The sequence below is a fragment of the Trachypithecus francoisi genome, unplaced genomic scaffold (genome assembly GCF_009764315.1).
Source record: "Trachypithecus francoisi isolate TF-2019V2 unplaced genomic scaffold, Tfra_2.0 Lachesis_group12, whole genome shotgun sequence".
NCBI classification, from domain to species: Eukaryota; Metazoa; Chordata; class Mammalia; order Primates; family Cercopithecidae; genus Trachypithecus; species Trachypithecus francoisi.
Genome location: NW_022681457.1, coordinates 38727875 through 38755135, shown reverse-complemented (window position 1 = coordinate 38755135; position 27261 = coordinate 38727875). Strand labels below are relative to the sequence as shown.

Below are 27261 nucleotides of genomic sequence, written 5' to 3'. Positions count from 1 at the left end.
GTACAAGTACCACGCCAGTGCTCCATTTTGTCAGTTTTACTTACTAGGCACAAACACATGAATTTCAGCTTAATATGAAGGCCTAATAATGATCATAACAACTGTAAGAACAACAAACATTTATTGAACACTTATTTCATACCAGGAATAAGACTAATGTGTCTACTTGTTACCCAAACTCAGAAAGTTGTACTCTCTAACATCTGCCTGCTCGCCCCAGCTATATCTTCTGCTACTTAGAGTTGTGTCCAGTAATTATAGCATTTATTAAATACTCATAATTAAATTGCTAATTTTGCTAGGTCTCAAGTACAGGCTTTTAGTGAAACCACACATGCACACCTCATCAACAACCCAGTGAAGCAACCTGTAAGTGCCAGTCTTGTGAGTTATCAGTGTCACGTGCATTCCCATATCAACAATTCAATAGTCATAACTGCCCTCTGAGGAAAGTACTATCATTATTCCAGTTTTAAAGATAAGCAAATTGAGGTCTGAAGAGGTTAAGTAAGCTCCCCAAAGTCATTCAGCTAGGAGGCAGCCATTGTGACTCAAATCCAGGGAGTCTTGTATTTGCTGGACTATAAGTTCCATAAAGGAAGCCACTATGTTCGTCTTGCTATATTCCATCTCTCAGGTGCCTAGCACAGTGCCTGGCAGTGAGCAGGTGATCAGTAAATAGTTGTGGGATGAAGGAAGGTCCAATGTATATCCCTCAGTCTTAACCACTATATGCGTACAGATCACATCATCAACCCTCCCAGTGATTTTGTAGTTGGTGACAAGGGAGATGTATCATAGTGAGCATAGGTACATCAGCACAATTCCATCCATCTCCACTCCTAGAAAATGAACTGAAACCAATTCACATTTTGTTGACCATGGCCCCCTCATTCTGTACAAAGGATAATGGAGGTGTAGAATATTTATGTCAAGAATGCTGGTGTGAATAATCCTGTTTCCTTGGCCTCTGTTCTGGAAACAGCATTTTCATTGACAGTGAGTCCAGATTTTGCTCTGGAAAAGCTTTCTGGCTGATCAGCTGTGAGTAATCATCTCTTGTAGGAGCTATTATTAGTTTTCATCATGCCTCTGCCTTTTGACCACAATAATGTTGTTTCGCTTTCCTATCACCAGAACTGGCTCGTTGTTAATGCATTTTCTGAACCTAACAGAAGAGAAATGAGAAGAGAGATGGCATGAGTATCCCAACGGCACTCAACCTGCTAATGCTAATGCCAAGCAGAGCAATCCATCCCATTAGAGTTGACAGTGTCCCTGAGGTGAAAAGGATTGGTAAGGCTGAAACCATGACCACCCAGACTGCAGCCACCTCCAGAACACTACAGTGCAAAGCATGCCTCCTGGAGGAAAGGTTTGCTGCAAACTGAAAACATTTAATTCTGTGGAATCCAAGAGGTTTGACTCTTTAGTAATTATTTCATTGAGAACATTTGCTGTGGAATTCGAATGCTTAAGTAATGCAGATAATTAAATGTAAATAATTAAAAATTAATAATGTTTGGAATGTTAAGCACAATTAGGCAGGCAATAGATCAGTAATAAAGGGGGTCCACTCAGGCTGAATATCTACTAGCCACTTCAGGGCTGTGTCACAGCAGAAACAGCCTCCAACGATTCCTAGTTGTTCCAGGAATTCAACCCTTCCTGCCACTTGATGAATTGCATTATCTGCAGATGACTTCTGGTAGAAACTACTACAGTAGAGATAGCTCTACAAATGAACCACATGGAGCATTTATTGAAAAGTGTTTGAAGGGGGGAAGAGGAGATTCTATAAATATGTTGCTAGAAATCACACTTCCAGTCAGAAGGAGCTAGAAATGCAACAAAGATGAGCCCACGTTTGTAGAGTGAATTATGTAATGGAAATAAGCTCCCTGGAGAGTTGTTCTATTTAGTCTCTTCTCTTACTCTTGCTCTCTCATCTTCAATCATTTCCCTTTTCTTCCCCAGAAATACTTCTCTTCCATCTACAAATGATACGTTTAAGTGTTCCTTGCCGTACAAAGAAAACTCTTTCAGCATGTCTCCCTAAAAAGCAGCCAGTCCTCCTTTTTCTTTTCTTTCCACATCAAACTTCTTGAAAGAGTGGAGCACATTCCTTTCTTCACTCTTTGCTGCTCCCTTTCCCTGGTATGGCAGCCTGGCTCTGCCTTTACCACACCATGCAAAAACTTTTCTTACCAAAGGTATCAGTGCTGTCTTACTGGAGAGACACCATAATCTCAGTGGACCTCTCTGCAGGATCTTATACTCACAACTCTACTCTGAAATTCTCTCCTCCTTTTGTTTCCAATCCAACATTTTCCTCTCGATGCTCTTTCTACCTCTCTAATGATCAGTTCTTAGAGCCTGCCCTTAAATGCAACCTTTTCCTCTAAGTTCTTTTCTTCCCTACACAAGGGCGTGCAAACTAAATCCAACAGAAAAAAGACAGGAAACATACGTGTGTGAAATGGATAGGAGATGAGGGGATATAACACAATAGAGCACGGTGGATCTCATGGCAAATAGATTGGAATACAGAAAGTTCTGTTCTCTTGGCCTCACTGAAAGTAATGAATTATGAATATTATTTGACCAGGCAGGTCAGAGGAAAAGAAAAATGTGTTTCTTCCATGTGCTCCTCTGGTAACAATGAGGCTAACTAACATCAGTGTGAGGTACAGGTTCACAGTGGTTTTTCTCAATGTCCTAACATCTTGCTCCAACAAGTAACAGCAGCTGAGCACAAAGTGCACTATCCAGCTGACTGCATTTGTTTTCCATCCTTCCTTTATGTGTGTGTGTCTTCTGACTTGGAAGTGCCTTGAGTGTTTCCTCTGCTCTTCCCTCTATAACTTAGAGGCCTCAACCCTTCCTTACTCCATCTTCCAGCAAGTTGTCAAATATTTTTCTGCTAAAAAATTCATCAGGAAGTTAACATGCTTTTTGATGATGCTGATAATTTAATAAGGTTATTGTTTTTGTTAGTGTTATGGTTACACATCTATGAGTTTTGAGTGATCTGTCACATCCCAATTTTCCCCCAAGTCCTATTATTTATTGGACTTAGTATATCCTATATTGTGTGATTTTGCAAAACTTTTGTCTTTGAGAAAAGATGTATGTTCAAACATCAAAAACCAAAAGAAACAACAAGGAAAATAATAAAAACCACTTGCAAGGTCAGTTTAGGGCTTGCATTTCACACCTTCTCCCCAAGTCATCTGTTTTTCTCTTTGGCTTCTAATAGTGCTGCTATGTTGTTAACAGACCTATATTCTCTAGGCCGTACCACTCTCTTGAGAAGTAGATGATATTCAGTTATCTACAAAACATCTCAACATGGTATCTCTGAGGAATATGTCCAAAATATGTCTCTTATAGCTCCCCTTTCTAACACACACATACACACACACACACACACACACACACACACCCTGCTTGTCTTCCAGTCTCCTGACTTGAATTGTCTTTTCAGTCTTAGTATGATCACCTCATTTTGAGGTGAAAACCCACAACCTCTGGTACAAAGTCCAAAGTCCAATGCTCTTTCCACCACATGACCACATAACCTCTGCCTTAGAAAAAATCTTTAGTATCTAAATTTCTTTATCAGTAGCTCAACAATTAATGCAATTTCAAAAGATAAGTGATTATAAAATTTATTCCCTTTGGACAACCTCACAAACACTATTGAATTATCTTATAATAATGTTCTGTAAATTAAGGGTTGACCCTACAAAGGGAACTACGCCGTAGAAAATATTACTTCTCTTTCAGATTTCAGTAGCACATGTGTATAAAATCTCAAAGAAAGAATGCTCTTCTGTGAAACTGACCTGTGATCTGTTCTCCAAGAAGAAAGGCTCATTCACACTGGCCAGTATTCTTGGGGTGTACCTTTTTCTTACTACATTTTAGACTATGAACAACCAAATAAGCTACAAGTTGAGTTTTTACTTCCATCTGAAGATAAGTCTGTTGCTCCAAATTAAAGACAATAAATCAGACATTTGCTTTAAAAAGGTATGTACCAACAAAATAAAGAAAATCATAGGTGGGAACACTAGTTATGGTATACATGAAAAAGGCATAATATCTTAATTATACAATGAGCTTCAAATGAATGTAAAAATGCTAAGACCCCTGGAAAATAGTCAAAGAACAATTTGGAGAAGGAAATAATACAGTGAGTTACCAAACATGTGCAAACTGTGCCACCCAATTAGAGGTATCTATTGCCTGTTTTGTTAGCAAACTTCTCTTGGGAAATCCAGAATATTTTTACTTCTGCAGAAGATAATCTTTCTGCTACACTAGGGTTCAGAGTGCTTGGGGAATCAAACAGGAGCTAATTCTTGGTTCTTTCTCTTACTAACAAATGGCCGCTCAGAATCTCAACTTCATCTGGTATGATTAGCAAGTATACCTGAGATATTGTATTATACACAGAATCTGGCACAGAAGCCATACCTAATCAGAGTAAGCTCATGGAAGCAGAATTTAATTTTGTTCATTGCTGTATCCCAAGGGCTAGAAAGTGTCTGGACTTTGCAGGCGTTTAATAATTGTAATCCTTGAATTGAATTGCATCAAAACGATTTAAATTACCACATTGCTATAGGTTTTTTATAGAAATCTCAAATGTTTTTCTATAAAAGCTAGGGCCAAAGGTCTTCAGCTTTTGTGCTAACTTTGCAGTTCAATTATTCAAAAACTGGGCATTTTCCCCTTTACGAGGAAAAAAAGGAATTAACCAAGGAATTTAAATCATGACAACAAACCAGTAAAATACCAATTTTATCCCCAAATTAATAACATTATTTCTTGTTATTTAGCACTTCATAGCAGAATTAACTTGTCAGTCTGCACCTTTACATATACATATCTATTTGATTCAACAAGAGTATGCTCTGCCATACTCACTGAATATTGCCACTACTGATTATTGGTGCCTAAGTAATAACTCTGGAATAGAGCTCACTGTTTTATGGGTCTTTGGTGGGATTTTTAAAAAATGAATTCTGCACAAGGGATAACATTAACAAGGAAAAAAAATCCACAATCTGATTTTTCCCCTATCCAGACATTGTATTAGTTTCCTTTTATTAATCTAAGCAATAAAATTGCTTTGACACACTGTCGTTATTTATTATTTATTTCCCACATATTTCCAAAAAAGGATTTATAGTAGTCCATTTTAACATGCTGTTAGTGTCTTCAAAATTTGGTTCCCTGGAAACAGCCATGAAATTAAACATATACAGCTAAGCTCAGGCTAATATACTATAGGACCAATTTCTTCTGTGATAAATAAATAAAAATGTTTATGACATGCTCACATACTTATTATGCTGAAATAACTTCTATTAAACCATAATTAAGCCAAGTAAAATTTGACTTATGAAACAATCAATAGCAGAATGATGTGAAAGTAATTAATTTGTGAATCTGTATATAGCTTTTAAATATTATCTATAGATTCATAATATAATTGATTAGCTCAAAATTTGCAAATCGTTGTTGAAGACCCAACAGAGGCTTTCTAAAGGAGATTGCCTTTCTTGTCTTTCTTTTTCTCTAGGATTGCTTCAGAAGCACTGACTAGCAAAGGCTTCCCATTTAGTCTGTTAATAACTATCAAAATATTCACAGTACTCCCTGGGCTTTCACTGCTTCTCACATCGTCAGGTTTTAGCATGCAGGCCTTATTCTCAACCCAATTACGTGGATACGAAGCAGGAACTTCGCAGCTGTCACAAAATACCTATAGCATCTGAGAAAGGCATGGCTATCAATAACCAAAAACGGGGATTTTATCGCAGACAATATGTGAAATTGCACCTCACTGACAAAGCCACTGCAGAACCCGGGTGATAATATTATTATAGTAATTACCATATGTCTTACATCAAATGCAACTCCAGTTTTATTATCATTCAGCTTTTCTAGCAGGAGATAGGAGAGAGCTGTCACAGTTAGACAGATCACTTGTCCTCTATTCAACTGCCAGCTCCCCTCTGAAACACAGGCTTTCTATTCTACTAAAAGAAATACAATTATAACTCCATTTGCATTGAGAACAAGAGAAGCCCTAGGTTAATTACAGGTAAGGTTCTGTTTACATTCCCTGGGGCTAGTCAAAGCCAGATTCCATTTCTGAGCCGAAAAAAGCTACTGGAGTTTGAACGGAATCCACATTTTTTATTCCAGTTTTGAAATTCTGTGTGGCCAAAGGGAGCCTGTCACTCAAAGATGTTTCAAAGGTAACCTCAGAAACCTCCATTTACCAGAGTCTAAATGTAGTTAAAAACACAAAGTTCAGAACCAAAAGCCTAAACAACAACAAAAAAGGAAAATGGAGGTTTGTGGCTGTGATCAGGAAAGGAGGAAGTGGCATTATGTGTATTTTTAGTGGTATGTAATCAACTGATTAAGAATGTAAGACAAAGGGGGAGCGGCAGGAGAGAGTCCTGGTTGCCAATGCAGTAAGAGGATTATTTATCAACAAGAAACTGTGTTTTAAAGATATGATTTTCCTCATCTGTGAGGCTCCTGCCCTCTTGTTTTCCTGGCTTTCTGGGCTTTTTTGAGCGGGGAGGGGGGCAGAGAAAAGAATTGGCTGACCATACTGACCTCAGCTGATGTCAAGGATACATATCTTCTCCCGGCTTCACAGAAGATACTTATTTCTCCTGACTTAGAGTAAGCTTTTCAAAAATATGGATACAGCAGTTCATGTTCTTGCCAAGGTACCCACAGACTGTTTAGCTGTCTGGTCACAACCCAAAAATATTCTGAAATCTGTAGATTTTAGGTGTCTAAAGCCAGCCTCTTCTTCCCAGCCTTTGTCCATCACCTCTCTTCATTTTAATTTGTTCATACTTATCACTTAACATGATTCAATGTATCTTTTTTTTTTTAAACATATTATATTTGTTTATTTTCAGGTTCACTCTCGTTCCTTTCCCCCACGGCGTGCATACAACAATGTTAGCTCCCTGAAGCAGGGGTCCTTATCTGGAGCCTAGAATAGCACCAGGCAGATAGCAGGTATTTGATCATTACACTAAATGAAAGAATGAACTGCTGTAATAATTTCAGAAGATCCGAATGTTGACTGTTGTAGTAACCATTGCCAAAGCTCCACCCATACACAGATCATCTAGATATAGAGGATGCCTTTTTTATAGACCATTTCCCTAGACACAAAATTTCAGGATTCCATTTACAAAATTAAATGGACAACAATTCCAGTTTTACGGTCTTAGATTCTTCTTTTAAAAACGTTACCCCTAAGAATTATAATGTGTGCAGTTTCCAAAAGAACCAGTCTGAGAGAACGATGAGGGATGGTTCTTACCTGTTTCACTTAAATTTGGGGAAAACAGGGATGGTGACTGAAAATATATTTCCAATAGGAGGAAGAGAGCAAAACAGCAATACACCCTCTAGTGAAGAAAGTGGGCATGCCACACCGCATTGCAAAGAGCATCTCCTACATATGGAATTTGTTACTTCAAATCTGAAGACCTAATCCTAATTTTCTTCTTCCTCTAACTATGCTAAGGTAAAATACAACACCAGTCTAGTTTGTCAGCCAAGAAGCATAAGCATAGTCTGCATGTATGCAAGAAGGATGGCCTTGGCAACAGCTTGGAAGTGGGGATGCAGGGTATTTCCCAAGTTCAGGTATCTCACTTCACTGGACATAAACCAAAATCCCTTCACCTTTAATTCCAAGGGAGATTTCATAACGATATTACTTTCAGATTTGGTGAAATTCTCAATGCCTCTTAGAAGTTCATTTCTACTCAGCAATACTCTCATTTGTGTTTAGTGAGCTTTCCCTCTAACTGCCATCAGCAGTTTTACCTACTTACATACTTACCGAAAGCCCTACTCAACCCTATCCCAGTTACTCTCAGCAAATGGGAAAAATTGAAGACATGTGCATTCTCTGACTTATCCCCCACACCTGTGACTCATCTACTTCCCCATGTAGGCTAGTTTCCTTCCCTCTAGTCAGAGAAAGATGTATTCTATTCCATCTCAGGCTAATTCTTTATGATGCCACTCAGCATATCCCCTCTCAACCCCCCAGACCTCACTTTAACAATTACTCCTTTCCTTTCCCATATGATAACCTCTTCTAGTAACTTGTCAAGGCCAACAGACATAAGCATCTCTTGTGTCATTTAAGGACAACTCTTTCCTTAGTTCAATGTCTCCCTTTAGTTATTACCTAAGTGAATATTTTACCTCTATTTCTTTATTCCTAACTTAGTGATTCACTGAAATCCAACTTCCATTCCACCTTGCTAAAGTCAATAGTCACTTCCTAATTCCTAAATTCAATTAACTCAGGTCTCATTTTTGCTTCTCCTTTTTGGTATTCTCTTCATCTTGAAACTCTTTCCATCTCTGACATCACTCTCCTAAATCTTCCTTACTTTCCTGGTTTGTTTTTCCTTTTGCTGATTCTTTTTCTGCATGATCCTTAAATGTTGTTACTTTGGGGACTCTTCCTTAGCCTTCTTTAATGTCTACAGATGATCAGGTGATTTAATCCATTTCAGTATTCCAACTACCATCTGGAAATGCTAATAACTTGAAAAAATTATCTTCAGTTCATATCTGTCTTCAGAAACCCAAATATATGTGTCTCATACATTCCTAACAACATAGTTATATCAGACCAACATATGAATAACTGAATCATCATCTGCCAACCTAAAGTCTTTTGTGTGTATACGGTTTTAAATGCTGTGAAATATTATAAATATAGTGACTGATTCTATTGCTAAGTATTATACACTTAAATCCCTCCGATGCTAGTAAAAAAAGAAAAGGAATAATCACCCAATAATTTCAATGCATATATCTTTCTTTTGCCATAAAATATGCTTGGAGGCTAAATTTGGGCAAGTAAAAATGCCAGTGTATTAGTTATTTATTGATGAATAACAATAATACCACAAACTAGCAGCTTAAAAGAACACATATTTACTGTGGGCCAGGAGTTTGGCACTACTATACCTAGTCCTCTGATAGGGTCTCACAAGGCTGAAATGAAGGTGTTGGCAGGGTGTGGTCTCATCAGAGGTTTGACTGGGGAAGGATTCACTTATAAGCTTAATCCAGTTGTTAGGAGAACTTAGTTCTTGGCAGTGTTTTGTTGGCTGTTGGTAGAGGCCACATTCAGCCACTAGAAGCTGCCAGAAGTCTCTTGTTATGCAGGTCCCCCAGCAGGGCTTCATACTTTCTGAAAGCCATCAAGCAAAGGAGAAACTCCAGAAGCATGAGTGCCACCATCTTATGTCATGTTATTGCATATGTGTCATCATGAACATTCCATTCCCTTTGCCATATTGTACTGGTTATGCAAGTTACGTGTCCTGCCCACTTGCAAGAGGAATGTCCCACACAAGGGTGTGAACACCAGGAGACAAGGATTGGAGGCCATTTTAAGAGTCTCTCTGCCACAACCAATATATCTTCCCTTTATATATAGGCTTCATAAATATTTAAAATTTTGATTGACTTCATAGTGTCTCTTCTCTAGTTAATGAATACATGAATACATGGAGGTGTCTGCATAGTTGTGACAATGCTCCTCAATGGATCCAAAGAATCCACTCCCTAACGCAGAAGCTTGAGTTTTCATATATTAGATTTCTTTCAAGGTACCTACATAATGTAATAGGAAACTGCCATAATGCGAAGAAAAAAATTCTGGATTTGCCGTCCATTTCAGAATCACTCTCCCAAAGAGTCTACTAGAGAGTAATATAATTAATTTATTTGAGTTTTGTTTTTTTCCTTCCACCTGTTCTGGGGGTGGAAAGAAAGTGGGGAGAAGGGAATTAAACTAATAAACCATCAGAAACGTTCACCGTGTCAGTCTACAATTGCTACTATTGCTTCTAGAAAAATACAGGTTATTCACAAAACTGCCATTTAAAAACTGCATTACTTCTTTGATAATTCTACGTACTGGGGTGAAGGTGCACATGACTGGTGGGTTTATTTACTTATTGAACAAATGTTTAAAGAGTATGCACTCTATGCCAGATACTGTTCTAAATGATCTAGACATGTAAACCATCCTCATAACAATACTTTGAGTTAGGTACTATCACTATCTTGATTTTACAAGATGATAAGACAAATAATAAAAGACATATTTAATAAATTACCAAAGACCACAAAATGAGTAGGGGGAAGGATCAGGGTTTGAAGTGAAGCAATGTGCTTACAGTCTATGCTGTGCCTCACTCTAGACTGGGACTTTTGAATAGCAAAATAATTCAAGCCACAAACACAAGCTAAATCTATTTTTTAAAATTTATCTTTTAATCCCACAAAAATATGAAAAGAACCAGGAGCAATTAATTTTTTAATTTTTATTTTTATTTTTTTTTGTAGAGATGAGGTATCATTATGTTGCCTAGGCTGGCCTTGAACTTCTGGGTTCAAGTGATTCTTCCACCTCAACCTCCCAAAGCACTGGGATTACAGGTGTGAGCCCCCACTCCTGGTCCCACTTTTAATAATACCTTATTAAATCCAAACTACAAAAATATTATTTCTACATATAATCAATCTACAAATTATTGAGACGATGAACAGTTTTTAATATATAAATCTTCAAGACCTGTTATGTATTTTACAGTGACAGCACCTCTCAATTCAGACCTAGCACATTGCAGTGTTAATAGCCACATGTGGCTAGCAGCTACTGTAATGCACAGCATAGCTCTCTACCATGCATCTCTGCTACACTATGCTCCCAGTAGCAAAGCTTCAGATGCAGGTTTTTTTTTGTTTTTAAATTCTTAGAGATGGGGTCTCACTTTATTGCCCAGGCTGGAGTGCAGTGGCATGATCATAGCTCACTGCAGCATCAAACTCCTTGGCTCAAGGGAGGCTCCTGTCTAAGCCGCCCAAGTAGATGGGATTACAGCCATGCAACACAGTGCCTATCTATTTTTTATTTTTTTATAGTGACAAGTCTCATGGTCTTGGCCAGTTGGTCTCCAACTTCTAGGCTCAAGCCATCCTCCTGCCTTGGCCTCTCAAAATGCTGGGACCAGAGATGCGAGTCGCTGCACCTGGCCATTCAGATGCAGTACTTTAGTTTAATTATTTGCAGTTATTAGTTTAATTACTTGATTTGTTTTCTCAACCTGAAACTTGAAAGGACGTGAATTGGAGAAACAAGACTAATGAATTATTTCATGAGATTGCAACTCCCTGAAGCCAGGAGTTATTTCTATCATCTCTCCACTATGTTCTCTGTGCCAAAACAGCATTCACAAAACAGCAAGTATTCAACAAATATTTTTGAAAGAAAGGAAGGCTTGAAGGAAGCTGGACTTCGTATTTTAACAATCAATTGCATGTATTAATGGCTCAATATGTTAAGATGGTGACGTTGGGCTCACTCAATTGAATCCATTAAATGTTACCTTGTGCTGGAGCCTATGGTAAGCACCAAGCCCTGAAGGAAATGCAGATGACAGGCCCAGATCTTGAACTTAAGGTGCACATAATGGAGACAGATACTTTAACATTACAGTGTAGGTATGGAACAGAACCTAAACAGCCTTGGGAGTGATTAATCAGCTTCGGGCAGAGGGTGGGGATAGTAGAGTGAGGGTGGCAAGAAGCCACATTTTTAAGAGCAAAGTTGACAGATGATGAGGCCAGGCAGGAGTAGACATGCCCATTTGCAAAATAAGGCACTCTTCTCACTTATTGTAGTTGTCCAAATATGTACCCAACTCATTTTTTGGGGTGGACTCACTCATCTGATGTAAATGAAATGGCATAGAAACTAAAATCAAAATCCTTAATATTTCAAAACAACTCTGAAACCTAAGTAAGGCAATGGAGCCAATATGCTACCTTTATTGCTATGAAATTGGGAAAAGAACCCCTACTGAATTACGTATATTAAGGACTTCATGTGACACAGCTGATATGGCCCAAATAATCACAAGTGTTTCCTTTTATTAAAAGCCACACTTCCAAAAGCATAATTTTGGTGCAGCACACCATAATGAATATGGCTATAATACATCACATGGCATTAAAAATCAATGAAGGATGAAAATACAAGCGCAGTATTCAAAACAATTCAGATTAGGATAAAGCTGTCGACCTTTATGTTCTGTTTCCTGGTCTTAGTAGAGAAAATAGAGAGAAACAATAGAGGTGATAGTAAAATATGGAACTATATTTCACCCTGACTGGCGCTGGAAGTCCCACAATGCAAACTGTTGAGTAACAGCAAAGTAACATGAGGTCTATTTGGGGGTTCCCTCCCAATCATGTACTCCCAGATTGTCCCCATCAAGCTCCATTTTCCTCCAATAAATCACACATTGAGAAGATCACCACTTTCCATTTTGAACCCGAAATTAGGCTCTACAACATATGGTTACTCTTCCGGAAAGCAGCATTAATAATGGCATGCACAATTATATCAGAATCAAAACTAAATGACTTTAACAGATTTATGAACAACCTTATGGATAAACTCATCAATCAAATTTAAATGCTTGAATAATGCAATAATGCCACTTATTAGACAAGCCTAAAGAGAATAGATACATTTTATTGTTGCCAAGAGTAACAAAACGCAATAGAGGTCATTGGGGATCCTACAGATAAGGAAAAAAAGAAAAGACCTCATGTCCCATTAAAACAAAAGGGACAAGCACAAAGACAAAACCCAGAGGCTTAATTAAAATTATAAGTCTACTAAAACATACAAATTAAATGTGTTATAGTCCTCTGCCACTCAGAAGAAAGAATTATTTATTTTCCCCTAGGGCTACTTTTTCTTAACATGCCTCTCATCATTTTTTTCAAGATATCAAAATCGGGCCTTTGCTAAATCTTTGTCCCTTTCCCAATAGTGATAAAGGAAACAGTCTCACTTTGCTTTTGTCTCTTCTTACTAGAGTTTTGAATCACGCTACTTCTCTCTCTCTTTCTCTCTCTTCATTGCCTCACTGTCCTCCGATACAGCACTATTAGTGTTGAGAAATGAAAAAAATATAAATATAGCCAATGTTAAGAAAATAATGGTACATTCCTAAAATATATTTTATATATCATTAAAATACTTTTTAGAACTCTGAATAACAAGGAAAAACAAAAGCAATACAATATTAAAAATGCAAAAGCCAGATATGAAATTATGTATTAGGTGTTATTTGAAGGTGTTAAAATATATACATAATTTAAAAACTTCTGTACAGTAAAAGGACATCATAAATCAAAAGACAAATAACAAATTGGGAAAATATTTGCAATACATGATAGACATGAAGTGTATAGGTATAATATAAAGTAAACCTTTACAAAGCAATTTTAAATAAGATAAAAATCACAATTTAAAAATGAGCAGTTCACAAAGGAAATAAAATGGTAAATTAATATCCAAAAAGATGTTTGATTGGACTATTAATGAAAAATTACCTGTAAAAATGGCTTATCATTTTTACCTAACAAATGGGGTTAATATTTCATTTTCTCCTAGTAAATTAGAGAAATATTAGTAATACTGATAAAGGTATGGAGAATCCATCTTTTCCTGTATTGCTAGTGAGCGCATACATTCTCACAACTTTTCTTTCGGCAGTCCTGAAATACATATCAAAATTGAACCACTAATTCCTCTTCTAGAAATTTGTCTCAAGGAACTATTAGGTTAAGCACAAGAATGCATGTACAAGGAGCTTCACTGAAGCATTATTTCAGAGAAGAGAAACCTAGAAACAACCTACATACTTATAAATGAGGGATTAGCTGCATACATTCTAGAATATCTATCTATCCATTTGAAGAAATTCTCTGCAACAATTAAAAATACTTTTTCATATTTCTTGATAATAGATCTCTCTGAAATTCAAATGAATAAAAGAGCCAGATGCAAGGCATGATATAGAGAGTGACCCCTACATAAATTACAGAGACATCTGTGTGTGTAGGTATGAATAAAGAGATGACGGAGTAATTACCAATAGATTAGTAATGGTTGCCGCTGGGTGAAAGTTGAATTTTCTACATAAGCATGCTATTTTAACTTTTGCAAAAGATTTATATGCAAAGATAAAAGTGATTCACACTTGATAGTGGAATTATAAGTGACTTCTCTTTTAGAGCATTCATTACTTTTTAACATTTTCTTTGCTTTGTACTTTATACATTTTGCATGACTTTGCTTTATTTCATAGCAAGAAAAATAAAACAACAAGGAAGAGAAGAGCCATGGAATTGCTGGTGCCTACTTCCTCTGATCCTGCAAGGCAGATCCATTTGCTCAGTTTTCCCACAAGTGTGTCAGCTGGAGTGGGAGGCACGGAGCTGTCAGAGTTCTGTGAACTTGGCCAGGTTTCTGTAACCAGAGAGCCCGTCAAATCTGCATGTGGTACCTAAAGAGCTGCATGTGGGTTGAAAGTCCTGGTTTCAGTGTTGCTGGCTTATGGATCAAAATGTCCTTTTAGGTCCCAGCCGTCTCTTCTAGAGAATTTTGTCACTAGTTACCTTTTAAAATATTGCCTCTCTAAAGTTGAGAACTGCAAAACAGACTTTTTGAAAAGGAAATTTGTATTTCCCACAGTTCAAGAGATGCAAGAAATGTTTATATTTATTAATGAAATACCTGAAAAAATAGAATCTAGGTTTTTATTTGTGTATATATTTTTAAAACATATCATCCATTATGGAATGCATCGTGTAGGACATACATATCTTCTTATTGCTTGTTCTCTTCATTAAGTATCAAATTTTTGCCTTGGATGGCTTCACCTAATGATGGAGGCTTTGAAACTCCTGAAGGCATTTCCATGAGTGACTCTGTCATTTGAAATTTTAAAGCAAAGAACTCACTCTTTTTAATCTGAATTAATTTCAGTGCAGTGATGACTAAAGGAAGGAAAATGGACTCAGCTCTGGTCCTGTCAGCCCTATCGTCTTCAAGATTGAGTGACTCTGATGGTAATAATAAACTGTGTCTTTGGCTTTGAACTGGCAAATTCAAATAGATTGCTTTAAGAAAACCAGGTGACGTGGTTTGGGTATTTGTGTCCTCCAAATCGCATGTTGGAATGTGACCTCCAGTACTGGAGGTGGGGCCTGCTGAGAGATATTGAATCATGGGGGCAGATCCCTCATGAGTGGCTTAATGCCATCCCCTTGGTGATGAGTGAGTTCTTCTGTTAGTTCATGAGACTGATCTAGTCGTTTAAAAGAGTGTAGGTAGCACCTTTCCCCTCCCTTACTCTTGCTTCTGTTCTTGCCGGGTGATGTGCTGGCTCCCCCTTTGCCTTCCACCATGATTGTAAGCTTCCTGGGGCCCTTACCAGCTCATGCTTCCTGTGCAGTGAGCAGAACTGTGAGTCACTTAAATCTCCTTTCTTTATAAATCATCCAGTTTCAGGTATTCCTTTATAGTATTACAAAAACAAACTAACACACCAGGCCATCTGGAATTACTTACTCTCCTTAGTTTCAAAACACTGAAAAATAAACCTAATTGCTGCTCATGGGTCTGTACAGGTCAGGAATGTTTGGACACAAAGGATTACAGATTTCTTTAGGGTTTCTTGGAAGCTTTTGGTTACCTTAGTTGAAATTGCCCTTGGTCTGAAACCATAGGTGTTTGAGCTCATAGAACTGTGGATGCTCCAGTCGTTGTGCACCAAGGATATGGTGTAGATGGAACTTCGGTACATATATGAAAGTATGTGAGGAAACAAAGAAACACATTTGAACTACTTCTTCCGTCAAATTGTCATTATAGAGAAAAGGGGAGAGGCAAAAATTCTGGTTATGAATATTTTAAGGAAAGAACAGTATATTAAATGCCTTGGTATCCTCCATTAAGTCCAATAAATGTTAGACACAAAGTTTGAGCTCATTAAAAGGAGTGTATTCATCCAGTCACTCAGAAGATACTTGTGTGTTCTTACATAAAAGTAACTGTGGAGGGGATATTAAGATGCATGAAATGGACCTGCCCTCCAGAAACTTAATTCAAATTAATCTTCTCCTCCCAATAGAAGCATGATCTCTAGATACTTTCAGAGTATCTCTTCAGCATGCTGCATTTCATGTCTTGCAGTTGAAATTGGAATGGAACGGCTTAGGGGAATGGGAAAACAATGCTACTGAACAGAATCTGGTTTGTGGGCTTTGTAGATAGAAATAATACTTCTTTATCTGGAGGTAAAGGTCCTTTGTTCACACTTCAACTTACATAGATGCACACACTCACCCACTCACACATTCAACAGATTAAGACAACCCAGCAGAAATCTGTCCCTCCTACTCTTTGGCATCACATTTTTGTACCGTCATGCTGTACTTCTTTGACCATATTTCAATAGAACTTTCATTTGATGCATTTGCAAAAGCTCAGGAAAGTGCATGCAGTATATTTTCTTTGGAATGGCCATTAATTTTTAAGATGTTGGAGCTGATACTTTATAGTTTCTGTGAATATCTATATAGTGTGTATGAGATGTGATATGAAGTCATCATATCTTGAGATCATGCTTTTCCAAATACAATTAATTTTTCTGCTGCAAATCCATGAGATCTAACCTCAGTGGGACTAGTGATGGAACTGGTTTTTGTTGTTTGTTTGTTTGTTTGTTTTTGAGATGGAGTCTTGTTTGCTCTGTCTCCAGGCTGGCGTGCTGCAGTGTATGTAATCTCAGCTCACTGTAATCTCTGTCTCCTGGGTTCAAGTGATTCTCCTCTCTCAGCCTCCCAAGTAGCTGGGATTACAGCTAACTGCCACCACGCCTGGCTAATTTTTGTATTTTTAGTAGAGACGGGGTTTCACCATGTTGGCCAGGCTGGTCTTGAACTCCTGACCTCAAGTGATCCACCAGCCTCAGCCTCCCAAAGTGCTGGGATTACAGGTGTGAGCCACAGTGCCCGGCTGTGGGTAATCCTTTTATTCATCTCCAGTTGACAAACAAGTACCTTCCACAAGGACTGTCCCAAACCCTGTCCAATGGCTGTAAGTCTCCATTCTCTGTTCCTGATTGTCCACTTACTCTTTTTTTTTTTTTTTTTTGCATTATTTCTTCCTTTACAATACATATGCTTTTTATATTCTTTTTCTTACCTTATTTTAGTGGTTGGAAGTTCCAGTACCATACTTAATAAGAATGATACAAATGTCCTTTCATTGTTCCTGATCTTAAAGGGAAGTATTCAGTCTTACCCTGTTAGGTGTGATGTATGCTGTAAGGGTTTCTGTGTAGATGTTCTGTATCAAGTTGAGTAGGTTCCCTTCTTATTCTTAGTTTGCTGAGAGCTTTTTTCATGAATGGGTGCTGGATACTGTCAAATGCTTTCCTGTGTCAATTGAGATACTCATGTTTTCCTCCTTTACTCTGTTAATGATTTATTGACTTCCAAATGGTGAATTAGTATTGTATACCTCTGGAGTTTTTCAATTGCAAATTCAATTTCATTAATGGTTATAGAACTATTCTGGCCAAGGCTTGGTAGTTTGTAATTTATAAAGAATTGGTCTATTTCTCCAAATGTATGAATGTAAAGCTGCTCATAGTCTCCCATTATCCTTGTAATGACTGCAGAATTTGTTTTGAAATCCTTGTTTTATTTTTGCTGTTGGTGATTTCTGTCTTCTTGTTTTATAACTTTGTGAGTCTTACTAGAGGTTTATCAGTTTTATTGACTTGTTTTTAAGAATCAGTTTTTTTTCATTGATTTTTCTCCATTGTTTTCTTGTTTTATATTTCTTACTTTTCTTTGTACTGAAGATCAATCCCCAAGATAGGAAAAGAAGAGCCCCTTTTCACTCATTTTCTTTCCAGTTCTTAGTGTCTTCCACTATCTTTTCTCCATTCTTTCTGTGTTAGAGAAGGGTGCTTTTCCCTCTTTCCAAGGATAAATTCTCTCTTCCCAGTTTGGTTTCAGTTTTCTCCTCTGGGGCCATGCCACATTTGTAACTTTCTTTTTTCTTTCATCTTCAAGCAATGCCTTAGACTCTAAATTTGTTCCTACCAGTCTACCCTAAATAAAGTCTCTCAGGCATAATTCTCACTATAATATTGTTTTATTCTTTCCTTCACCAAATCTCTCAAGCAGGTAGTCTACATTCTCTGCCATTAGCAGTTCACTTCTCATTCATTATGACTATTTCCTATTCTTATGGCCATGCCTTAACTACGATTAAATATGATGGTTTACACTACAGCAACCCACCCTGAGCTCTCTATTCTTCTTTCTACCATATGTTTTCTGTTTGGGGATTTGGGCATTACTCTATTATTTGTGTTTCCATATTCAAACTCTTCAAGAGAGTATCTGATTGACTTGTCAGTTACTCTCCAGTATTAATGTCAGATTGGCCACATCTACTTATAAGATTAGCCCATAGGCTGACTTTGGGCCAGCCACTGTTCTCTGATCCAATCCGTTGTGACCAGTATAAGAAGGTAATGCAGGTACACAGCATGTGACTATGCATAAAAAACTTTTCAGAAGGAGGTAAGAGTGGGAACTTCTATGAAGCACTCAGAGTATACCGCAATTTAATATTCCCAATTGGGTATACTTACAGTGTTAGTTTGGAGTACTGGCCATTTTTAGTAACGTAGATAAGTTGATTATTCAGTGTCAGACATTATATCTGAACTGGAAGGTTTTTTAAAAAGCCCAAAGATCGGTACTTTAAGATTTAAATTTCTTCACAGTTTCTATGGCATATGCATCTGAAATTCACCAAATTTTATCAGTCATATGGCTGTTTCCTTTTAATATGTCAAAGAATAATGAGACTAATTCATGGAAAGTCACAGAATTGACAGTAGCCTGGATTTTAAAATTTCTAAGTTTTGTTATTTCTTTGTAGAAGGTGAGATTAAAAAAATTCACCAGCACTTCAAAAGCCCAGCTATGTAGAGCTGACTCGAAAAGCTGTTCTAAGATACTTGACTTTCCTTCCCTGGACATGAATGATATGGATACACTTCCCTTTCCCTTTTTCCTAATTTACATGTGAAATAAAGTCATCACCAGAAAGATGAATATAACACATCAAAACATGATACAGGACATTATTTCTCACTGCCTTAGTTTTCTGCAAATATTTCCATCTTTAAGTTTCAGCCCAGCTTTCTACCTTATTTAATGCCATATTTGTAGTGTTTTCTCTGATTTTTATTAGCAGTTCTTTGTGAAACTGGTTATGGGTCTTTTCTATTATTTTTCGTACAATGCTAAAAGATTTATTAGTGTAGTAGTTCATTACTGTAGTAATACTGCAGTTCTCATTATCACCTTAGCGTCAACTCTCTGATTACAGTATTTTAGGGCAAGGGTATTCTGATTTGCCAAGATTATAATGAAGAAAGGTCAGAAGTTTATTTTTTTATTTTTAAAGTAACTGAGAACTCTTGGCTTGGTCTTTGGAATTTAGCTTAGCTCAGCCCCTATTTACTCAGCACTTATACTCTGTTAGGCACAGGGGATGTTAAGATGAATTAATACAGGTTCTAAAACCAAAGACTTTATAGCCGAGGAGATGAGACTATTGGATATATGCTCAGTGCGATCACTGGTAAATTTTCTCCGAAAGACAGAGGAAAGGCACCTTGTCCTTTAATAGAGGGAGTGTCAGAGAAAACTTTTGGGAAAGGAACATGCCTGAGTCATGCCTTGAAGACTAAATCGACACCCATTAAGGGAAGAAGGTGGGGATTTTCAGCGAATGGGGGAGCCATCTAGGAGCAATAACAGTGTGAACAATGGCGCACACATTCCTTGGGGCATGTGAAAACCTATAAGGTGCTTGGTACCTCTGGAGAGTAACAAGGCTGAATGGGAGGAGAGGAGCCAAGCAGCCCAAGACAGGAGGCACTGTCTGAGCCAGGCTGAGGCGTTTTCCCTCAATCTTCACGTTATCGAGGCAGCCTGGAAGCTGTTTAAATTGGGAGGGCATGATCATATTTGTTCATCAGAGGGATCAGTCAATCAGCTGCAAGGAAGAGGAATTTGAAGGGGTAAAATCAGAGGCAGTCATCCAGTTCAGAAAGTTCCTCACTCACAATTACAGAGCAAGATAACCAAGGCCTGAGAACCGAGGCATTGCTAAGACAAGAAGAGAGGTGCTTACCTGAGGAAATTAAAAGGTAGGATTTTAATGCTGTTTTACAGTATCTTAATGATGTGCTAGTAAACCTTACCTATGAATACAAATAAATGGAGAAGTAAACAGGAAATAGATAGAATACAGTCCTTACGATTCTTCAGTGTAGAGGCCACTTTATTTCAGTAAACCTCATTGAAACTCTATGTGAGCCTGTGTGTGTGTAACACACACAGTTCATTTAAGAGTTGTCTGTGTTGCTGTCCAGCTAAGGAGTGTTTATTCCCTAGGGATCAAAGTACCCAAATCTGGCAAACTCCAAAGCAGTGAGAGGGATGAGGACTGCCTGGTGCCCAGGTGCTCAGCTTGGAGTGTCATTCTTGTTTTTTTTTTTTTGAGATGAAGTCTCACTCTGTCGCTAGGCTGGAGTGCAGTGGTGTGGTCTCAGCTCACTGCAAGCTCTGCCCCTCTGGGGTTTAAGTGATTCTCCTGCCTCAGCCTCCTGAGTAGCTGGTACTACAGGCATGTGCCACCACGCCCAGCTAATTTTTGTATTTTTAGTAGAGACGGGGTTTTACCATGTTGGCCAGGATGGTCTCAATCTCTTGACCTCATGATCTGCCCACCTCGGCCTCCCAAAGTGTTGGGATTACAGGCGTGAGTCACCGAACCTGGCCTGGAGCCTCATTCTTTTGACTTTCTCTTCTACTACTGATGTTGTGGTAAAAATGACCAACACATTAGAAGCATTTTCATTAGAGATCTCTTCTTTTCCTCACTCTCAGACTGGAATAGAAGCCAGAAAAAAAGATTTCAGGCACATTATCAGCTTCATTCTCTTCTCCAACTCTATTTTCTAGAAAGATGGTAATTTCCACCGAGCTGATCAACATTTTTAAAAAATAATTCTTCATATGTTACCTAGTGTGACAGTTAACTTATGTGTCACATTGACTTGGCCAGGGAGTGCCCAGACATTTGATCAAACATTATTCTGGATGTTTCTGGATGAGATAACCATCTGAACTGGTAGACTGAGTAAAGCTTACTCTGCTCCCTAATGTGAGTGGGCCCCATCCAATCAGATGAAGACCCGAATAGCACCAAAAGGCCCAGTAAGAGGGAGCACCTACTACTGACTGTTGAGCTGGGACATGGGTCTTTTCCTGCCTTTGGACTCAAACTGAAAAACTGGCTCTTCCTGGGTCTTCAGCCTGCTAGCCTTTGTATCAGAACTTATACCGCTGGCTTTCCTGGGTCTCCAGCCTGGACACTGTAGATCTTAGGATTTCTTAGCCTCATAATCACATAACCCAATTCTTTATAATAAATACACACATACAAATATAAATATACATTTATGTATAATGCCTATTGTTTTTGATTTCCTGGAGAACCCTGACTAATACACTACTATACCTAGACAATAAATTTTCTACTAAAGAAAAACAAGACACCAAAATTTTAAATTATTTATAACCTCATTACTCAGAGGCAACTAGAATATTGTGTGTAAGTTGGGAGTTCAGTTTTCCAAAAAAAATGAATCACAGTGTACAGATTCATTAGTTAACCTAGATCAATAATAGATTATGAATGAATAGACATTTTGACAATATTGACAATGTTTAGCCTAATTTTTCCTTGCTTGAGTTTAGCAATGTTTAATATTGCCAGCAAGTCAGTTTTTGTCTATCACGAATCTTACTCTTATGTGTTTTTTTAGTTCTTTTAGGTTTATCTTGTGTCAATTGCTTATGACTGTAATGCTCATTCTAGGTTAAAGTCAAAATAAAATATTTGTTTTAATGTACATGCAAAAAGCAATAGTAAAGTAGATGCATAAAAACTGGGTTCAAGGCAGGATGAAATAATGAGGTCAAAATTTCCTTTTCCAAATCAAAACCTGTATAGTTGAAGGAAGTGGAGCTCGTAGCCTTGCCCACCTGACTTTTCATTCACCGTAAGGGAGTTATTCTAGGAGGAACGAATTCTGGAGAAGTATAGCAATTCTATTTAGAGTTTCTATTTTTTCTCTTCATTTGTCCTGTTAATCATTTACCAATGTACTCGGTTGATATTTATACTCAATTTTTAGTGGCATTAACACTGATTATCAACAAAGAATTATTTACAGGGAAATTATACTAACATTATTTTGGTTTAACCAAACATAAGAAAAAACTCATTGTTTGGAACATGAAGCCATAGCCATGGTAACATCAAGGTATGTCCTAATTACAAGAAAAGTACCTAAAAAGAAACAAAAACCTCATATTCCATATTGGTAAACACAGTCCTTTTTTTTTTTTTTTAAGGCTTATGACACACCGTCTAGATTTTAAACGGAGCATTAAAAGAGAAATATGGAACAGTTTATTCAAGCCTTGTGGTTTCTCCTTATTGAGCACTAAAGATTGTTTCAAGTTCCCATCCTTTAATAATTCATTAGTTTTCTGGTGGAAACTAAAATCTTGATGTTTAAAGAAACATCCCTACATCAAATAATAAAGTAAAATTTAGAACAGCATGACAACTGGAGGAGAAAATTTTTTGATCATAAAAGTTTTCAGTTCTAGTCCCTAAGACCCATGTATAGCATCTGAATAGGACACACAGATTTTTTTTTCATTCCTTTAAAGAGAATTAAAGAGAAAACAAGAAGATTGAGAATTTCTTTGTAAATGTGTGGTTGCTTTTAAAATGTGGAACAAGGGATGAATCCTTTGGAGACAAAGGTGAAGCAGCTGCATGTAGCTGGATGAGGCTGGCTTAGTCCCATCCCTCCCAGTTGTGTCATCCGTGCCAGCTTCCTACTTGCAAACTGGTATCTCAGAAACACGTATGAGAACACAGGTACAGGAGTGCTTTCAATCAAAATTTAGATTCCCTTCTTGGTTTAAAGGTAAAAGATACTTTTTCCTAAAAACTATGAACTACAAAAGCAAGGAAAAGTTAGCGATCTATTCTACAGGAGTATTTCAATGAGGTTTTTTAAAAATGCAGATGGCTAGATCAATCTTGCCTTTATTTTGGTAGAAAACATGTTTTCTGTTAACATTCCAAATTCTCAAATAGAAAAAATGATTATTATTACCACCAAGGAAGTTTTATAAATGTGTTAAAATCTTAGCAGTATCAGCCTGAAGTATTTCCTAAGTGAGCGTATGCTCTGTCTTCTAATAGAAAGTGCAGTTTGTAAGAGCTGAATGTAGATCAATGGACTTTTCTCTCAGTGCACATGAAATTCTAGAGGCAAAAGGGTTAGCTTGATGAATGCCTCATTTTTATCATCTACAATTGCAGTGGGTGCTGAACTTGAATTATGCTCTTTTCTTTTTGGCCTTGACCACTTATTTAAATATACCATTTACCTAATGTATAGTCAGAGGAGCAGAATTTTATAATCACTGGGATTTTGAAAGGCATATAAATTACCACTGTCTGTGTCTTTATCTACATCAACATAAATATCTCCAACTGTGTGGATACAGATGTTAATACTGATAATATGCATCCTATTCACAGTATTAATAAATGCTTATTCAAACTCACATTGATAACAACCTACAGAAAAGGTATCATTAGAAGCATATGATCAGTATTTTATAGTTTAAAATTAATATTGAAACTTTATAAGTGTTTGAGCAGCCATCAAACTGATATTTTAAAACTAAGATTTCCAAATCTCTGAGTTAGAACAGTCAAAAACATGAAACCTCTTATCTATGTCTAAATAAAAATGCTTGGTTGATTTCTTTGGGCAATCAGTTTTAGAGAGCTAAAATGCTTTCCCCTGAAATTACAATATTTACTTAGCTTTTTTTTTTTCAAAGATTAAAAAATCACACATCTTTAACCACTGCAATTGTGACACTGCATATCACCACCCGCGTTTTCTAATTTCATGATTGCATATATTTGTGCAAATTATATAAATAAGATGCAATTACAATAATTACAGAGGAATAGGCAACAATTGAAAAAAATACAAATTCTCACTAAATGATATGAAAATTGTCAGACAAACCCATACAAGAATAGAAACTACTTCAAGATGAACCCAACCAGACAACAGCAAACAATCCAGCCAAACACCTTAGTCTCAACAACTTGAAACATGTTACACTGGGAGACCTGAGGCTTGAGGCTTAAGGGTAAAGTTCTTTTTCCTCAAAATTTGTTTCCCAGTCCTAGAATGTGACTGTTTAACATCTTGACTTTCCTAAACATATTATGACTACAGAACGTTTTTCCTTGGTGTTTTCTTATTGTTATTTCAAAGAAAAGGGAAGGATAATGACAAAATTAATGAAAAGCAAGCACACTACAGACAGCTCTGTGGAGCTGTAATTAGGAAAGAACAGGTCCTGCTATGATTTTCTTGTCCTTTTCTCCAACTGTATATATCATTTTCAATGATTCACAGTCTAAGAATGTTATTTGTCCAATGTATTTTGCTTTTAGTTAAGAATATTCATAAGACAAATTATGCAACTCATCCATTTGAGAGCTCTGTAAATTTTCCTGCAGTGTATTTTATTTGCATTGAATTTCTCACTTTGTTTTATATTGCAGACAAATATTCTTTTTTTTTTTTTTTTTTGCATGCCACCAGCCATGGGCTTCTTTATTGAGCACCAGATTTTCAGTACAAGTTGCCACAGAAGGAGGGTTCCAGATTCAACCATGCCCATGTGCAAGGGCACTGGTCCCTGGCCAGAGCACATAATCAGAGAAGTGATACGGCCATGCCGAGGTATACGTGTGTGCAGAAATGGACACACAGGCTTCAGGAGCATCAGTAACTGGCGACTGAGATCATGGTCTTCTTGGAAGGAATAAATGTAAAAATGCTGCTCAGCCCCACAGAGTTGGGGTGACTCCACAGGGCGAAGGCGTGGAGGGGTGGCATCTTCAGAGGTGCTGCCCTGCAAAGGCTGAAGGTGGCATCCCATAGGCTTTATAGAGCAGGTCGAGAAGCTCCCTCTTCTCATCTTCTGGGAGGAAACTAGATTTGGCTGCATTGATGTTCAGCCTCTTAAACTCCTCTTCAGTAAAGCCCATGTCCCATTTGGTCATCTGGTAATCAGCGTCCAGGGTGTACTTGAAGATGAGTGGGTCATCTGTGTTGAGTGAGTAGTTAGCTTGGTCATTTTTGAGCCGAAAGACTGCATGCTCTGTGTCCGGCTTCCAGGCACCAGTGAGGTAGCTGGACCAGGGGCAGATCTCCAAGTGCATGTTTTCCTGCCGCAGCCTATCATAAAGGGCCTGGTCTTCCAGGGTGTGGTAGCCATGTCCCAGCCGCTCTATCTTGAGTATGTCCACAGCCTCTTTTACTACTTCGGCCGAACCCATCTCCCCAGCATGGACAGTACAGTGAATGCCGCTCTTCACAGCCTCCTGGTAGGCCTGGACATGTCCAGGCAAGAGGCTGCTTCCTGGGATGGTCTCATCTCCAGCCAGGTCAATGGCCACCACGGTCTACTGCTGGTACTTCTTACACAGCTCCACCACATCAGGGGACCAATTGGGCTGGTGGTGCATGCAGCACAGGATGGACCAGGCCTTGACCCCGAAGTCTTGCTCCCGCTCCTGCAGGCCCTGGCCCACTAGGGCCACCACCTCGTCTGGGGTGAGGTCCCCTTCAGCCTGGTTCCAGGGAATTGGCTCCACTTTGGGGTTGGCAAGCAGGTGCGGACTGTACCGCACCTCCACGTACACCACGCCCTCTTTGGCCTTCATCTCTATAAACTCATAAGCGATGCTTTTGATAGCCTCCCGGCAGCCAGCAATAACAGGCATGTAGTAGTCAAACTCGGCCAGGAAGTCCGGGAGGGTGAGTAGCTCGTCCATGCCAATGACGTTCAGCAGCCCCTCTGCTGTGTTAGCTGGGAGAGCGATCCCTCTCCTCCTGCCATAGTATAAGATGGTTTCAGGCTTGATGGCTCCGTCTAGGTGGACGTGCAGTTCTGCTTTGGGCTTGTCGAAGGCAGGCGTCTGGGTCATGGTGCCCGCGTGCGCCCTGGCGCTTCTCCCTCCGCCGACGCTCGGTAGGTCTCTGCCGGCTCGGTGGCCGCTTGGCTTTCTCTGGGGCCCAACAAATATTCTTAATATAAAAATAGGAAAGTTTGCCTCGTTGGTTTCTTTTTGCAACAATTTTACTAGATCTAAGACCGTGTCTTGCCAGCCTGTGACAGTGAAAAATTAACATTTTGACACACCATACGTCTTCACAAAGGAACTTAGATTTATCCCCATCCTAGCTTATTCATAGTTCCTATGTTTCAGTCACTATGCTGAGTTCCTTATTTACATTATATTTTATGTAATACTTCATAACAACCCTGCAAGATGATCTTTTATAACAGCAGAATCCTCATTTTTACAGGTGTAGAAACTGAGGCTTTGAGAGTGTAAGTACAGAGACAGGTGTTGGCAGTTATGCAGTTTTTGAGCCAAGATGTGGATTCTGGCCTATCTTAAACATTTATATAGACATTTCTGACTTCCAACACTGCACTAGATACAAGGTTGTGAGGATACAAAGGTGAATAACACATGGTCACTGCCTTTGAGGCACCTAATGTCTTACAGGTAAGAGAGATACAAACACCAATCATTTCAACATAAAACGAAAAGTGCTGAGAGAAAGGTCTGAAGAGTTTTTACTGTGAAACAGCTTTCTTAAGGCAATATGAGATGCTTCATGTGTTTTACCATATGGCAGCATAGCTATAATAACCAGTGGGTAGTGATGATTTCAAGTAAGGATAAATCAAATTCCTTAGGAAATAAAACTAATATATAACTTCAGAAAATATAACTTCAATTTCTTAGAGCATCAAAGAATTGCATAGAATTATAAATTCACAGATATAATTGTAAAATTGTAAATTCATAGATGATTAATGGAAAAATCTATTTATTAATTCATTAACAAATGATCATTAAGTACTTGCTCTGGGCCAAGTGATGCGGCAGACTTTGAAGATGCAAGGATGAACAAGAAAGACAAGAACCCTGCTGTTACAGAGCTTACCTCAGAGAAACCCAACAGAGCGTGTTAGGTGCTATGGGAAGGGAGTGGAAGGTGCTAGGGAAGC

General features: G+C 38.1%; 2 protein-coding genes across 2 annotated transcripts in view; both read right to left on the bottom strand.

Annotated features, from left to right (window-relative positions):
• The window catches only part of ST6GALNAC5 (ST6 N-acetylgalactosaminide alpha-2,6-sialyltransferase 5), a 191727-nt gene that overhangs the window by 125628 nt on the left and 38838 nt on the right, over nt 1-27261 (bottom strand). The window lies entirely within an intron of this gene.
• Nucleotides 24668-26446, bottom strand: LOC117092118 (adenosine deaminase-like). The gene is given in 1 exon segment (XM_033225335.1): nt 24668-26446. A coding segment is annotated over 1 exon segment (1092 nt). The 5' UTR covers nt 26165-26446; the 3' UTR covers nt 24668-25072.